This window comes from Gymnoscopelus microlampas (assembly GCF_963454915.1).
Source record: "Gymnoscopelus microlampas genome assembly, chromosome: 21".
NCBI lineage: Eukaryota > Metazoa > Chordata > Actinopteri > Myctophiformes > Myctophidae > Gymnoscopelus > Gymnoscopelus microlampas.
Window position 1 is genome coordinate 18,897,079 of NC_139958.1, and position 18,087 is coordinate 18,915,165.

Consider the following 18,087-nt stretch of genomic DNA (forward strand, 5'->3'; position numbering starts at 1 on the left):
CCAGGCCCCTGGCTTTGCCGAAGATGTAAGGCTAAATGGCACATTTTATACCAACACATTTGAACTGTATGGTCTTCATAAGGAAATCCATTTAAGAGAGAGAGAGATCAATAAAGACAACAATTTATCGACATAATTTACACATAGCGGTGTGATACTCCACCACTACCAATAAAGTTGGGGCAGCCCTTGTTAGTAAAAAAAATACACCCACCTACTTAACTGCATTGGTAATGAAATAGAATGGAATAGAATATTTGTAGAGTACAGTATAAGCACATGCCCCTGCAAAGACCACTGTTGAAGATTCTCTATACCAGTGGTTCTTAAAATTTTTCATGTCAAGGACCCCCATAATGATATGTATTTGGCTGCGAACCCCCCATCTCAAAAATATTTTGTGCCAGGGATTTTTCGAATAGCCAAAGTATAAAATATGGTTAAAGTGGTTAAAATGACTGTGAAAACAAATGACGCTATATTAACTCATTTTGCTGGGGACCCCCTGGTTCCCCCCCAAGGACCCCTGGGGGTCCCCGGACCCCACTTTGAGAACAGAAGCCTTGAAACTGTTCATCCTTACTGAATTGGTCTTGATTGCTGCTATGCTGGATTTTACATTGAACTCAACAGAAATAACTGTAGAGGACAGCAGATGGGAGAAGTTTTCCTTCAGGGCCTTCTGCCAGACACAAAGATTAAAAGTCCACATCAATCAAGTCGACTAAGTGGCTTGATTTTTAGGAACAGAAGATATGTTTTGAAATTCACATGCATTTTTCAGTGTGGCATCGTGCTGTGCCCAGAACATTCAAGATATATTAAGACAAGGTAAAAGATGAAATGACAGAACACACAATTGCAAAATGTATTGACAGAACTCAAAAACGTAGTTTGTATTTGTTATGAATCAATGAGGCTCATTGCCAGCTACGATAGTTCTATATTATTATGTGTTTGATTGTTCATATGCTTTACATTGAACGGTGATAGTATATTGTACACAATAAGTACTTCATTAGGACTAAAACCCACAGTGGTTATACTGTAAATACTGTATTTGTTAAAGATAACAATAGGGTTAGCAAGAAAAAGCTAAGAAAGAACAAGTTAAGCTAGTTGTATGCATACGTTGACCTTTGTGGGACATCACATGTACTGTAATTTATTAGGTTTTTTCAGCCCTCAGTATGTTTTGTCATTTTCAATATGGTGGACAAATTATGCAGACAGACTGATTCAAAAAGATTTATAGAATCGCCAAGACAATGAAATGTCAAAATCCACTTTGTTTTATAAATGCACATGAAGAGTCAGAGGACTATAGTATTTCAAGGTCCTTTGCCTCAATATGCAACAATGAAAGTTAATTTGTTATTCCTCAACAACATAATTCACGGCAATGGAGCACGGCATTAAGCAAATCAGTGTTCTGTATTGGAGGAGTGCAACCATGAAAGTAGGAGCTTGGATTTATTTAGTTGGCGAGCACACTTTGAACACTGATTTGAATAATTCAAGGTGTTCGCATTAGAGAGTCAAATACAAGGTTAAAGTTCCAGTTGCTATTGAATGTAAATTTCCAATGCATTATCTTTTGCTTTGCATTTGTAAAAGGAATGGGACAGGAAGATCAGGGAAATGTTTCAGAGGAAAGGTAGTGTCTTTTGTGCAGGATTGAACACACAATCTTAGTTAATTATCATATGGAGTTTAGTGTTCGTTTTATAGCAAAAATATTGTAATAGCATGGTTCACTTTATTGGTTTACTATACCATGTTATACAAATTCCATTACTGTTCCTGTGTTGTAAATGGCCAATGGATGTAATGATAGAATGGCTAAGTGATGTGTGACATTTTTAAATGACATTAATTATCACATGGGCTGTGATAATCTATAGTACTGTCTCTATCATTAAAAACAAAACAAAAAAAATAAAACAAAACAAAAAACCTAACTTCTATTATAAAATAATACGTTTAAAAGAGATTCAATCTTTTGACATGGTTCTAGTTCATCAATCAGTACAGTACATCAATACTGGCATTGACGACTAGTTGTGTACATTAGGGTATGACAGCTAAGGTCAATGGTGAAATATTATGCTCCAAGTCAAAAGCAATATTTCTCATCAAACTGTCATACTCATGGAATTTTCTCAGCTCTCTGAATGGATGTCAGTTGAGACAAAATAATTTGAAGGCTGGATCATGGAAAAGTGGAGTTATTGTCTTCAAACTGAAGAATGGCAGCCAACCATAATTTTAAACCCCAGTTTAGTGCAAGTGTGGGAATGAAATAGGCAGCTTTAAAGTTGGTGAAATGCTTTTTTTTATGAGCACCTATTGATCGGACCTTTAGAAGGATAAGATGTGTGCACTTTATGTGATCCCTATACTTTGCTGCAACTTCAACTAATATAATTGTCCCCCTGCAAAGCCAAAGATTTTTTTTTTTTAGCTTTTTACTTATGTTTTCTAATATAATTGTCTCCGCCAGGCCGAAATGTATGGCGAGAGAGTATGTTTTGCACCCTGTCCGTCCGTCTGTGTGTGTGTGTCCGTCTGTCCGTCTGTCCGTCTGTGGACAGCTAATCTCCGCCACTGTTGGCTTGATCGCAGCGAAATTGTGCTCACACACTCCCTGTAAGCCAATTCAGAACCTCTGCCCCAAATTTTTCACCTGGGTCTAAGATATCGTTCCGTCTAGGCGGGATTCTGACTTAGAGGCGTTCAGTCATAAGCCCGCAGATGGTACCGTAGCGTCGCCCCAGTGGCTCCTCAGCCATGCACATGCACCAAATGTCTGAACCTGCGGTTCCTCTCGTACTGAGTGGGATTACTATTGCAACAACATATCATCAGTAGGGTAAAACGAACCTGTCTCACGACGGTCTAAATATATGCTTAAATAATATGCTGGAGTAAATGAGAAATGAATGATCGTTAAAGATATGAACAAAGAAAAGTACATCTCATATGAGGAGGATGTGGCAGAAGAATTAAGCAAATTAAGGACAGTTTACATATATAATATGAAAACCTACAAGGCGGCTCAGTGGCATTGTGGTTAGAATGTCCGCGTCTAAAATACACTTTTTGGCCAGAAAAGAAAAATCTTTCACTGGAAGTAAAATTCTGGTCAATAGAACAATTCCATTGACCAGATCTGTAGAGGGTGCAGTGTAGTAACCAAGATTTTTTTTCCCTTCCGGTGAAATATTTTCTTTTCTGGGCAAAAAGTGTATTTTAGACGTGAGGTGGGGGGCTCAGAGTGTTCCCACTAAGTAGAGTAGGCTTTCAACTCCATAAAACCGTCTTTGTTTTGGTGAGCAGCGAAAGCATATTTTTTATTTTTTGACTAAAGACAAGAGGCTGCTCAGCCTGCGCTACCGCGGGTGTGAGGGGAAAGGATCGAAAGTCACAGCCTTAAGGGGAACTCCGTTTTGGACCAGAGCTAGATTGGGGGGAAATCCTTGAGACATATTAGGGTCACCACTCTACCAGTGAGGTAGGATGGTGGTGTGGGAAACAAAAGGTTCCCGGTTTGACCCCCGGTTCCTGGTTTGCAGACCATTTAAGGCTAAATGGGATTGAAAAAATGTTTTGGCATGATTCTAGAAATGCTTTCATCAATCAGTACAATACATGCCAAACATACTGGCACTGACAACCAGTTTACTATAATAATGGGCTCCATCATGTGTACCTTTTAATACATTTTAGTATTCTCATGCTACTCTTGGAGAGACAATTACTTTGCTAAAAAGGCACCCTAGTGCCTAGTATAATGTCTTGTGTGATGTTCACTCAACATCAGTTGCAGCAGTTTTGTGTTTTCTGACTTTGTCATGTAAATTCCAAACAATAAAAAGTCATATTTACTGACTGAATTGTGTAAACCTAATATACCAATTAGTTTAGTTGATTCTGTAGAACTGTGTATTGCCTTTATGGAGCAGTAAGAGACGAGATGAAATGGAACAGGTTGTGTGTTTTTTTAAGTCAGTAAATCACAAATGTTGACGTGATGTAACCATAGACAAAAAGGAATATTATGGCCTAAGCTGTGTTGACAGACACTGACTTAGCACGTTGAGCACCCGATGACACTTATGCTATGGATAGTTGGATACCATAAGCAGCACATCTTCATATTGAACAAACACCCCCATGGATTGATTAATTCCTCCTGTTTGACACAGAAGCACAGTGTTGCTATGCATGTCATTTTCATTCTATACTGTAGCCTACATACATTTCTTTTTTTTTGTAACTTATTTTTTATTGTTTTCCAAGTATAAGATTGACACATAGACAGAGAAATAAAATGAAATGAAAATAAAGCCTACATACATTTCTATGTATAAAACATAGTAATACTAAGGGGGTTGGGAAACATAAAGTTTATTACATCCTCCAATAATTGATATCAGTATCGTGTGTGTGTGTGTGTGTGTGTGTGTGTGTGTGTGTGTGTGTGTGTGTGTGTGTGTGTGTGTGTGTGTGTGTGTGTGTGTGTGTGTGTGTGTGTGTGTGTGTGTGTGTGTGTGTGTGTGTGTGTGTGTGTGTGTGTCCAGGGTAGTGTATACATTTGGATTCAGCTATGCCTTGACATGCTTATGTATTTAATAAGGACAGGCTCTGAGTCATGTGTTCCCATCTTATTGGCACAGGCTTTCTTTCTAGCCAAAGAGGGGGGCGAATGACCTGCCTCCTTTTCATTTATAGTGAGGTAGAGAAACACAATAAATAATCACCCTTTTGCAGAGTGATGTTTTTATGTAGCCAATCATATAGCAGGCGGGCAAAAATAGATGTTTTATAACACAACATCCACAGGGACTGTGTGTGTGTGTGTGTGTGTGTGTGTGTGTGTGTGTGTGTGTGTGTGTGTGTGTGTGTGTGTGTGTGTGTGTGTGTGTGTGTGTGTGTGTGTGTGTGTGTGTGTGTGTGTGTGTGTGTACTGTATGTGTGTTTGTACAGGAGACTCCACTTTCATTGAAGTATATTTGTATTTCTTTTTTTATATAAAAACATTAATAGAAAATCATTCATTCCTGAAATGAATAGATAGTGTCTCCTTTTTAGAAATCCTTCAATCCCGATTTTGCATGGTTATTGAGAACCAGGACACTTATGATGAATTGCACTGGAGCATTGATATTTAAGATAGGTGAAAGATGATTCAATTTTGAATCAGGCCTAAGCATTTCAGTGCTCCAAAAACGTTATCACTGAGTTGAAATAGAATGAAAAAAATAAAATGTCTAATAAACCTGAAATGAGGCCTGCATCTACGGTACAGATTCACATAATAAGTAAACAATAATAGATATATAAAAATAAGAGTAAAATAGTCTAAAGCCCAGATCACGTCCCCTCTGGTCAATAATAATATTGTTAAATAATCAAATTTGCCACTAAGCGTGGCAGTCAAGGAAAGGCCATGGGGCCACCAAAAAAATTGCAATCTGCCTATTAGATTGTGAGATATCTGGTGTGCATGGTTGACATTTAAGCCTGAGGGTGGCACATGACCTTTCCTCACTCAAATGATTATGTTTCATTCTCCAGGGAGCATGCCCATTAGATTTTGAGATACCTTGTGTGCGAGGGGTGAACCCCTAACCATGTGATGCCATGACCTTTTTCTCTAGCGCCACCCTCAGGCCAAAATGTCAACTTTGCACAGAACTATAACTCATAATGTAATGGGGAGTTCTGATTTTGGTATAGCCTCCTTCCCCGGGGCCTCATACCATGGCCTATAGCAGTGGTTCTCAACCAGTGGTCCGGGGACCACCAGTGGTCCTTGAAGGGATTCCAGGTGGTCCCCAGCTAAATGATAGATAGGACCCTTATGGGTCTGTAACTCAGAGTGTACAAATGGAACCAAATGGACCCTTATGGGTGTGTAACTCAGAGTGTACAAATGGAACCAAATGGACCCTTATGGGTCTAACTCAGAGAGTGTACACATGGAACCAAATGGACCCTTATGGGTCTGTAACTCAGAGAGTGTACAAATGGTGAACCAAATGGACCCGTAAGGGTCCATTTGGTTCCATTTGTACACTCTCTGAGTTAAATTAACATTGATTTTACAATATAAATCGGGGTCCCAGAGATAAAAATGTTAAATGGGGGTCCGTAGCATATCTTTTTAAATGGGGGTCCGCAGGCTACTAAGTGTCGATTTGGGGGTCCTTAAAAAAGGTTGAAAACACTGGCCTATAGCACCAAACAGGGCTTTACGACTCCTAGTCTTGTTTTACAATTATGTAAAGGTAACAGATATAATACATTTTGTGTTCACTTAAAATAACTTTGAACTTGCATAATCACTCTTACCTCGCCACAAACTGTTAAATTGATTCACTGATATTATACCCATCAATCTCTTCACATTCTGAACTCTGCCCGACACTCTAATCAACAAGGTACTGCAAACACTCTTCTGAAAATTAGACATTTTGATCCATAATGCGTTGGATACAAATAAATTACTCACAGAACAAATACAATTAACATAATACAACCAGTACAGACTATCTTATAATCTCTCTCAATTAATGTAGGAACACATATTATTGTTAAACAATGTCGAGGAACAAACTGTAGGTTTGTAACATTCTAGCTGCCACATGCCCTTTTCCCTATATGGTGGCTCAGCACTCACAATACTTATTTATTATGTAGTGTTTTCCTCTATTCCTCTTTGTGGTTGTGTGTTGTGAGTGTGCATGTTTGTTGGTATAGCTGCATATGTGTGATTGTGTTCTCCAGGTGTAACCTAGTTTCTCATTGAGGAGCCCTTTGTTTACACCTGGGTAACTGGGGCAGTCTCCAGCTAATGACTTTGACTAATCAATTACGAGAATTGTCACAGGGAAAAAAATGCCAATACAGCACTGGCTCAGCACGCAGTGCCCCTTTCTCGTTGTATGACGTCACAATGAACTCTGTACACCTCCAACGTGAGTTATATTAAGAATGTGTTGGAGTGGTAATTGATTTTCTTTAACTAGTTTTAAGTGAAATCGCAAGACTTTGTTTTCTCTGCGTGGTGTTTTTAAACACTAAGTTTGGAAGTTGGATGCTCTAATCGTGTAAGTCAATAGATATGCCAGTCAGTATTGTATCTGTCATTCTTACTCTAGTTTATGAAAAATGTGGGGGAGTTTTTAGTTCAGAGGAAAGAAACAGACAGCAAACATGATTGATATTCTGTGATTCAGGAGGTAACATTCGGCATCGCAGTGTTTACATGATGCAAAATCACAGCCTTTGAATTAGGAAAAAAGCATTAAATTGTTTAACAGCTGTTGCCATTCACGGGTACACCTCTTTCATGCTATCGATTAGCGTGAGGGACAGCAGTAGAATGAACGTGGCTCACACCAAGCCGAGGGGGACAACAATTGGATTTGTAAAAGCAAGCACCTGGCAGTATTCCAGATATATCATGCATATCATTTGTCCACGGCTACTCCTGCTGGAATATTAGATCACAGAGCTAGCTGCCATATACCATACCGAGCTGGTATGACCTCAAACAGGCCTATCTGACATGATACGATAATTGTTAATGGGTGTAATTCAATCTGAGTGCGATTACATGCATCATGGTTAATCCACAGCAGTAACAAAAAAACTATTTCCCTCAACAGTGTCTGGCTGTTATAATGTGTTTTTAGTTACAGCTAGGGAATTATAGCGACAAATCTTTTTCAGCGTTGACCTGCTTCACATTCATATACTTACACCCATTTACACCTGGGAGCTGCATAGTATAACCAAATATTTATTGTGGGCCACAGCACAGCTAAACTGAACCATGTGTAACGATATCAATTATATATCCGAACAGTAGATGACGCCCCACCAGTGTTTACCCAGCTGATTCAGGGATTTGAACTATCCAAACAGTAAAATCCATAGTGTTCATTTAACACTGCAATGGATGCTTACAGGTCCATTAGTGAGTGGGTAGAGTGGCCTTCTGGTAATTAGAAGGTCACCGGTTTGACCCTCACCTATATCTACGCATTAAATGTCCCTGAGCAAGACACTTAACCCCTAGTAGCTCAACATCGAGCACTCATCTGACCCAGCATTTGCTTGGGTGAATGCAGAAAAGCAATTTCCCCCTCAGGATGATACTATACTCTTTTTATGTTTGTATTTACACTCACAGTTCAATTAACGTGGTGGATTTTGCTGTGCATTCACTAGTCTGCTTTTCAAACCTTTAGGTTTGAATTAGTTTGTGGTTACCCTCAGTACAGCACAGTTACTGCACAGTACTGTTGAAGAAAAGACGGAGGCAAACAATTAATTTGCTGAAATCACACAACACTGTAGCAGGCCTTGTCGAAAGAGGTGCTAAGGAGCGAAGCCAGGACCTGCACTTATTATGCTGAAGAAACCCTTTAACCATCTCCGTTGCGCCGCAGCCGCCCGTTGCCTTGTTGTCTGTCAAATTCAATTTTGGGGGAAATCAGACGCTGCCTTGGCATAGAGGTCAAAGCAATTTTCCTGGCAATAAATCTCATATAACCAACCAGGGACTTTGTGTTTAAAAGCCCTCCATCTATTAAAAATGCAGGCTCCTTTTCATACACCATGTTTGAGTTGCTGCTGTACTTACATATCACTGCACACACAGCCACATTATCCACATATACACCCCGTCTCTGATCCCTTTTTACCACTTGGCCATCAGAGACATAGAGTGTTCAGTGAAATCTACCAGTAAAAGCGGATATGTCTGTTAAAAAAAAAAGAAAAAAATGCAGTATATGTGCTTTGTTGGCACACTCTAGATCTCTCTACAGTGTCAGCATTTTGACTAGGAGGACAGTGGAGTATGTCAAATTTGCCCTTTAGGCGAGCATTTGACTATGCTAGCCAACTATGCTTGTTATGACACAATGTCAAATGAAGACAGAAAACAATGCAAACCGTGACCCATATGTGAGTTACTGTAAGTTAAAATGGGGTGTGGGCGTTGAATGTGAGATTCAGGGTGCCTAAAAGTGTCCCTTAGAATACATTACCTGCAAAAAGATAAAACACTGATCAGTTATAGAGATACCAAACAATGTTGTTTTTATTCAAGTCTACAACAGTACTAAGGAGTGTTTCGAAGAATTAACTCACACCAATACAATTCGATGGACAGACAAACAGCAAAGGTCGTCGGGGTCGGGATCCGAACCCGTGACATGCTGTTAGGCTGCATTAGAGCCTATATGTGGTATGCGCCCGGACCGCTAGGGCAGCGGGCGCCCCCTGGTAAACTAGATTTTTAGTTTGCTCAATTTTTTTTATCTTTGCTCAATTAGGCAACAACTAAAGAAACAAACAAAGTCTAAAAGGGCCTGTACCATGACATTTCTTTGTTGGTGTTTTGCTCTTTTTAGGGGTTCTGTACTGAAGGAGAGGAAGCATTTTTTGTTTGTTTCTGAAAATGCTTTGAATTGTTTATTGTGTGCAAAACATAGGCTACCATTTCGAAATGACCAGATGGAAGTTTTTCATACTGTATTCAACATGAAACAGGACATACACAATTTATTCATGAATTCATAGAATGATTATAGGTTGGAGAAAACCAGGACTCATGCAACCGTATTCTTTGCTAATAAAAATATGTTATTTCCTATAGCTTACAATTCTAAATGTAAGGGGAAAGGGGAAGGTGGAACAACTTGTTCCAAGCATGGTTCCAAGGTGGAATGCAGGTCTCCTGGCCACTAATGAGGAATCCCCTGGTCGCTGTCCATGGTACTGAAAACTGTTTTTTTTTGTTTTTGTTTTTTTTACAATACTTTAACTTGACAAACTATGTTCAACAGTAGGCCTATGTGCTGAAGACCAAACCTCAGACCATTGTAGATTGTGTGTATCTTCTGGTCAAAGGAAAGGGATGACAGGGTTTTTGTCATAAGGCAGTTTGCTGGCAACGATTGATAATAGTAATTTACAAATTTGTTTCTGAAGCTAAATTCAAGCCAATCTGGTCCATTATGTTTGGATGGGTTCCAAAGTTGTTCTTCTTTTTTTTGTTTTTGTTTTTATTTTGATAATTTGGTTAATTGCTTAACCTGTAGCTATTGCTGGAAATAGGCTAATAATAATAATAATTGTATACTTTAATTTAAAATGTTGCTTTCTATTAATTTAATGTTTTCTCTCCATCTCTCAAGGTAAAATGACACACTTGTAGTTTGACCATGAATGAACATCTAGGTAGTCTTAATTACCATGATCTTATAGGCTATCATGCATCAAAGTAGCCTACACATTGGAAATAAGCTCTTGAGCCTATTTTGGTAGGCCTATGCTATTTTATCTCATTGCAAATGATTTGAACAATGCTGCTCATTCTGAGTCTGCCTATTTCCCACGGAAGTCACATGATCTCTCACTGCTTCACATTCATCCACATTTATATTTGATTGAACACACGCCTACCCTGTGTTTATAGTTGTTTGAGCCAGTCAAAGTATCACCACACAGCTGTGAATGAATCACACCACCAGAGGTGTGAAGTAACTAAGTGCATTTACTCAATTACTGTGCTTAAGTACAATTTGAGGTATTTTAACTCTACTGGAGTATTTCCAATTTGCAGTACTTTTACTTCTACTCCACTACATCTCAGAGGCAAATATTTTACTTTTACTCCACTACAATTATTTGAAAACTTTAGTAACAAGTTACTTGGTAGATTTTGATTATTATTACAAAAATCACATTAACCACTTAAGCCCTATATACATTCTGGCCATTTGAAAATAGCTGATGTACAAGTTCACATTGCGTCGCGATAAGACTCATTGTGAGCTTGTAGATCTGCTATTTTTAAAAGATTTGATTCATGTATACATTTGAAAACTTGTGAAATGGGACATTCTGCATACTGAGTACTTTTGGTACCAATCAATCAACTCGGTGCTCTGAAGATCAAAGGGAGCAATTAAGAGCTCCCCCCCCCCCCACTCCTCCCACAGACAGAGGCGTCCCTGTAAGGGATGAATGTCAACATAAACAGTGGAATGTCAACATAGGAAAACACCCCAGCATAATTATATAGTGGCTGATAGAGGGAAAAATAAATAAATATATATATATACATATAAAATATGGCTTAAAGTTACCTAGTTAACCTTTAAGTACATTTTGATACCAATACTTTTGTACTTTTACTTAAGTACATTTTTAATTCCAGACTTTTACTTGTAACAGAGTATTTATTTTCTACATACCTTTACTCAAGTAAATAAATGTGAGTACTCTTTCCACCACTGTGGCTGTGAATGACACACACACACACACACACACACACACACACACACACACACACACACACACAGAGTGTCATTCTTTCTGACTCCACTACACCTGTGCTGCCGCCTCCTGGACGGTACATGACTCCCGTGCAGCAGCAGAGAGAGAGAGAGAGCGAGAGACTGTACTATAAACGAACGGACCGCTTATGAACCGCACTCAAAGCGGAGAGCAGAGCACCCACACACACACTCACACTCACACACACACACACAGTCACAACACAAGGAACGGGATGGCAGGGAAAGAAGTACTGCACCTCGGCGGTGCTCCTATCCTCCTCGTCGGGCTCTTAATATTACTAACGGGGACCGTTACGCCGGTCCGCGGGAACCGGAGCGAGGACGAGGAGATGCTGCTGTCGGACAAGGAGATGATGAACGACGCGGAGACGCCGTGCGAAGTTAAAACGGTCACCGTGTCCACCCTGCCCGTGCTCCGCGAGAACGAGTTCAGCTTCACCGGCGGCGCGGGCTCTGGAAGCGTGGTCGGAGGTGCTGGTGGTGGTGCTGGTGGAGGAGCAGGTGCTGTTGGAGGTGGTGGAGGAGGAGAAAGGGAATCCCGACTCCTTTTATTCGTTAGAACTGACCTACCTGGACGCATCTCCGTCATGGATGATCTGGACAACACGGCTCTCCCCTACTTCACCCTGGGTAAGATGATGATGATTAGCGACGGCTGTTACAGTCAGCTGTCTGTCTGTCTGTCTGTCTGTCTGTCTGTCCCTCTCGTCAATGGAACGTAGAACTGTGTCAGCTTATTGTGCGCATTTTAGGGACCTTTCATTCGCGCCGTGTGCTCGTGGTACAGTACTGTACAGCGGTGGTGGAAAAAGTACTCAGCATTTCTTACTTAAGTAAAGGTGTCGATACTGCAATGTGGAAATACTCTGTTACAAGTACAAGTCCGAAATTCAAAATGTAGGCTACTTGAGTAAAAGTACAAAAGTATTGGTATAAAAATGTACTTAAAGTAGAGAGTAGAAAGTAGGTATGCAGAATGTCCCATTTCAAATCTATACAAATCTTTTGAAAATACCAGATCTACAAGCTCACAATGCTGCATTTTGAGTTTGTAGATTGGCTATTTTCAAATGGCCGAAATGTATTTATGGCTGAAGTGGTTAATGTATGTTTTGTAATAATAATAATACAAATCTGCAAAGTAAATACTAACTAAAGTTTGACAAATAATGGTAGTGGAGTAAAAGTACAATATTTGGTCTGTAGTGGTGTAGTGATGTAGTGGAGTAGAAGTAAAAGTATTGAAAATTGGAAATACTCCAGTAAAGTAAAAAATACCTCAACATTGTACTTAAGTACAGTACTTGAGTAAATGCACTTAGTTACTTTCCACCACTGCAGTACAGTATGCAATAGCCATCCTAGACTACAAACACAAGCCATGTGCATGCATGTTTTACAGTTTAATAATAAGCCATAGTTTCTCCTACATGCTATCATCACAGCGATTTCACACAATTTAATGGCTTGTTTCATGTTGCACACAGGCAGTGATCATTAAAGGAAATTAACACCTAACAGCTTATATTCCTTACTTAAGAGCATTGCTTGAAACACAGTCGAAATGGCATGGGACAATGTCTGGTACTGTAGGCTGGAAATACAGCAGATGCAATAGGCTGTAGAAATCCGAACTGAAGTAACTACTACAATTTAACCTTACATAATCTTAATCTTTCATACCACACACAACACACACACACACACACACACACACACACACACACACACACACACACACACACACACACACACACACACACACACACACACACACACACACACGCACACATGCGGCTAGTATGAGAGATTATTATTTCGAATGTCATGCCTAGCTATAAGTATGATGCACCAAGCAGGGAAAGCAATTTTGCTGGGCAAATCTGCATGAAATTGCTATTTTGTTCCCATGTGAGCACAGACTTCATACAGGGTCAGGGCACGTGCGTAGCTAGCTGTTGGAAAAGTTTGATAAAGGAGTGCTGAATAGGCCCATGACTGCAGTGCTGTAAGCATGCCCCCATTGCAGTTTTTTGAACGACTTTGGAACAGACACACACACACACAACTTCCTGTCATGCTTCATTTCATCCAGTATTTCTTGTCCTCCCAAAACAAAACAGAAAGGCAAAAAAGACCTCCCCAGCCTATACTGTGACTCACCTAAGCACAAAATGTGACCTTAGAGGACGATCCTAAGAGTTTGCTATGAAAATCGTTCAGTTTAGGTGGTGATGGGGGGGACAGTCTAACTGGATGTGAGTGTGGAAAATAGGCTGTGCCATTACATTAGGCTATTGCCCAAGAAAATATTTGTTGTTTATGTACAGAGACAAAGGCCATCTATTATCTGTAAGACGGCGCGGTAAACACAAGGGAATCTTTTAAGTGGCCAACATTTACACCATATTTCAAATAAATGTTCTCACTTCTCACTCTGTTTAAGGGAAGTTTGGCTGACCTGATCTTAGTGCTACATTGACCGTATTTACACTGACATCGGTGTTGGCCTGTGTTCTGAGCTTCAGTTGACAGCAATATATTGTAGCATGCTATATTTTGTACAGGCGAATCGGATGGATATGTACTGTAATCTTTAGTTATAGAGTGGGTAAAGCAATACATACAATATTATGGCATGCCGAAGAGCAACTGATCATATTTGAGGAGTGCCTTTGAAATTCAAAACAGTTCTTCTAGGTGAACTCTGTTGAAATGGCATTGTAGAGAATTATTGGTGTAGTGTAGAGAATGTTATCTCATCTCATGTCTAGCAGTGTAGACTAAACAGACTGCGGGGAAGGGGAGGCAGGCAGGCGGAGGGCTGGAGCATTAAGCTAGTAAATCACTTTCTATTCTCATTAAGGACAGCCGTCGACTGGTAGAAAGGCCTCTCTGTCCTCCCATTCAGCCAGCTAGCAAATTTGCTGCTTCACCCTCCTCTCAGTGCATGACTGCTCACTGATGATGGAGCGGAGAAGGGTTTCATCTAGGGGTATCATCATGTATAAAAGGGAGAAAATAATAAAAAAGTATGTACACACACAGTGGCTTTGATTTGAGCTTTATAAATCACAAACTTGGAATGGCAATATACCCCCCCCCCCCTTCCTGTACACTCAAAATGTTAAGTCAGTGATGGCATGTCATAATGAATAATACAATGATGAATTAACAACATAATTTGAGGAGATGTCAAGGTATACAGTACCAACATTATATACAAGGCTTTTAGACTGTATTTTGACTATGTGTGGGCACGATGGCATTGCAATTTACACTATTGCATTATTAATCACATACTGTATGTATGGAAGGAGATGGGTCTACATATCAAAGCATATTTTGGTTAAGATGTTCAATCTCTGCATCTCTTTAATGGGATATAGCCTAAGCTATAAGAGGATGATGGATTGCATTCCTTCTACCTTGAAATAGCACATTGTCTGTTCGGTTCGGTTTTCATTAGACGTTGCACGTAAGGAATAGTCCAATGGAAATATGGATATACAGCATATCCATGGATATGAAGGAGTGGAGTTACCAGTGTTACAGTGTCTCCCTTCTCACAGGTAGCTTTGGACATTGTACCGTAATAGGCTCTATGCACAGCAGCCATATTGGACAGAAATTGGGCCCCTTCCTTGCTTCCTTCACAGGTGTTACCAATGACACTAATGGAGGCTCTGTTCCATTTAGTGTAGCACAGTGGTTCTCAAACTTTTTAATTTCAAGGACCCCCATAACTCTGAGAGTGTACAAATGGAACCAAATGGACCCGGGAGGGTCCATTTGGTTCCATTTGTACACTCTCAGAGTTACACCCTCTCAAGGAACCATGAGGGTCCCTGGACCACACTTTGAGACCCACTAGTATTTCTAGTGAGCCAACATGCACAATATCAGCACCCTGACTCTGTTTGACCAGAATGGAACAGAGCCTTCATTAGTATCATAGGTAACACCTGTGAAGGAAGTAAGAAGAGGCCCAATTTTTCTCCAAAATGGCTGCTGTGCCTAGAGCCTATTGCTTACCCTGAAACCTAGACCCCTGAACGATTCCAGATTTCGGAGAGGCCAGCCCACCGTTGTTTTGACTGATACTTTGTCAAAAATCAATTTGAAAAACTTTGATTTGATGTTTATTTCAAAGATCGAAAATTCCCAAATAGTCCATGTACAAGCGTGCATCGGGTTGCACTGCGTTGTGAGCTTGCAGGTCTGCTATTTCCGAACATTTTTGAAAATGTCCGCCTATATTGACATGCCCAAAATAGGGACACAAGTGGTTAAAAATCAAGACACGTCGGCTGCATACAGTACGTGCGTTGTCATCCAAAAAGTCAAATTATGGCTTACAATATACTGCAAAGTACAGACGACCAATGTGTCATGATTTCGGGCCCCCCCCCTTTATTTTGCAAATTATGGCTTAAAATGAACTGGAATTCTGTTCCTTTAATTGTCTGAATCTATAGCAGGGTGAATTATCATCATAGTGTGACATCATGGTGGCTCGGTGGTTAGCACTGTTGTCTCATAGAAAGAAGTTGCCATGTTCCTTGTGTCAGGTTTGCTTGTTCTCCCCATGTTCACATGGGTTTCCTGCAGGAGTTCCAGTTTCCTGTCATACCAAAACACATATGTTTAGGGACATACATACAGTAGTACAGTGCAAGGTGCTGGTCTTAAAGCTGAAGCTGATCTCCAGGTGCTGCTCAGTGGCTGCCCACAGTTCCTAATAGTTGGGATGGGTTAAATGAAGAGGACACATTTCCTAGGATCAATGTATTGTAAATTAACTTAAATTATTTAATAATAATGTTTTATACAATAACAAACTACCATAGGTGTTGATGTGCGCCACAAACCCACGGGAACATGTTTTTCTTTTGCCATGAGATAGGTGACTGATTGAGATATTTCCTCAAACTAATTATTTTAAAATGAACCTTTATCGTAAAGTATACAGTCTTATATAGTTACTTAGGTGTTGTTCTTGATTGTTCTTAAAGTTAATTACGGTAGATCATTTGTTTCTTTGACCAATATCTTCCTGCTAGTTTGTGCAGAGCAGGTGACATCAGCATTACATTACATTTGCAGCTTGAAAACTATTCCATAACACATTGACAAACAAATATGCAGTACATTAAATCCAGAGATCTGAAGCAAAATAATCAGTGTTGGCGTCGGACGTAATTTGTGGCAATCATTTTATACTCCAATTCATCATTTTCCCATTAGTCTGGTGAGGCGATGGAATCAGAATCCCTTATTTGGGTGTGAAATGTACGGCATGCTTGGGTGGTCTATAATAATTGTTCTGAACATATCAGTATAACACATCCAATCTATTTTAAAAAAGTATGGATAAATAAATGGATCATTTGTGTCGGTAAAATGATATGGACATCTTTTACTAAAATCAGAACATATTTGTACTGTCTTTTTGACGGAGGCCTGTGCTTTATTGTACTTATTTAGCCATGGTGTGTTTTGACAGTGTAAACTACTACTGTGGCTGGTTACAGCTGGGTGGATGAGTGAAGATTGTCACACTAGAGAGTGTAGTTAAAAACTGCTGCTGTGTTTCTTCTCTATTGCGGAAATCTTTTTTTAAGCCACTTCTTTCCTTTTTTTTTTACTTTATACCTGGAGATTTTGTTATATGATACTTTAGGCCTTGATTTGTTAGCGGTGTGGCTCACTGCACACAGAGACTGCAGAGACAGGAGTATCACATGGGCTGAATTATGTTGTAGATAATCTTCATTGGCTAGCCAATTCTGTGGTATGGCCAGTGGGAACTGAAGTTATTTTGAGTAAATATAGACTAGGCTGTGCTACTACATATCAGCAAAAGCGCATTGTGTTTGCTGATATTACAATCATATATGCATTATCATCAACCCCCCGGGGTGGTAAAAGGATAGCCCCTCGGTCCCGTACCTGGGGGAGCGGAGAGAAATCATCTAACCTAAACAACAGAGAGAGCTCTCATTATTAAGTTAGCAGTCTGCTGTTCTGTGGAGTATTTTGTATTCATCTTATCACTCAAACAGAGAGCGTCTCCTTTCAAACCCCAATGGTTCTAATCAGCCCCCCGCCCACAGGAGTGGCCCAATTCTCTCACAACTTGCTACAAAAATCCCTCATGAAAAACTATATAATCAACTACCTTTCATTTTCAACCTTCACATGTGTCTCCTTCTCTAATAATCAAAAAGTGCTATATATTTCATCTCGCAATTTACTTCCGGATGGTTCGTTTTGCACTTTTTTTGCCACATCGGTCACGGGAAAGAAATAAGCGCTGCCGTGGTCTATGGAAACGAGCCCGAAAGTGCACCCAAATAAGCCCAAAATCGCTTATACAAACAGTCAGACCTGGCAACGCAGCCTACGCCAATCATGCGTGAGAGATCTACAAGCTATGGGGCAGAGACGCCACCGTATCTTAGCAACAACTACAGCGCTCACTCTCATTGGTCGTGTCACGCTAAGAGCAGTCTCCAGACAATGGCATCGCAGACAGCTTGCTGTTACTGCTGTAGCCATCACAGTTTGTCCCAGCGACGACGGACAGGGCGCTGTGATAGCTGCCATGTCGCTAACGCTAACGTGGTTGTCATGCCTGCAGCGGCTGTGCAATCACTTTGTCAACAATGCACGTTCGTGTGGTGAATGTCAATATTGCTGC

General features: G+C 40.1%; 1 protein-coding gene across 1 annotated transcript in view; it reads left to right on the forward strand.

Annotated features, from left to right (window-relative positions):
* Nucleotides 1–11,596: 11,596 nt before the first annotated feature.
* astn2 (astrotactin 2) overlaps nt 11,597–18,087 on the forward strand; it is a gene marked incomplete at both ends in the record, with an annotated part of 637,213 nt that continues 630,722 nt past the window's right edge. Inside the window, one exon of the mRNA XM_084047140.1 lies at nt 11,597–12,014. Within this exon, the coding sequence (XP_083903266.1) occupies nt 11,597–12,014 (418 nt within the window). The remainder of the gene's footprint in view (nt 12,015–18,087) is intronic.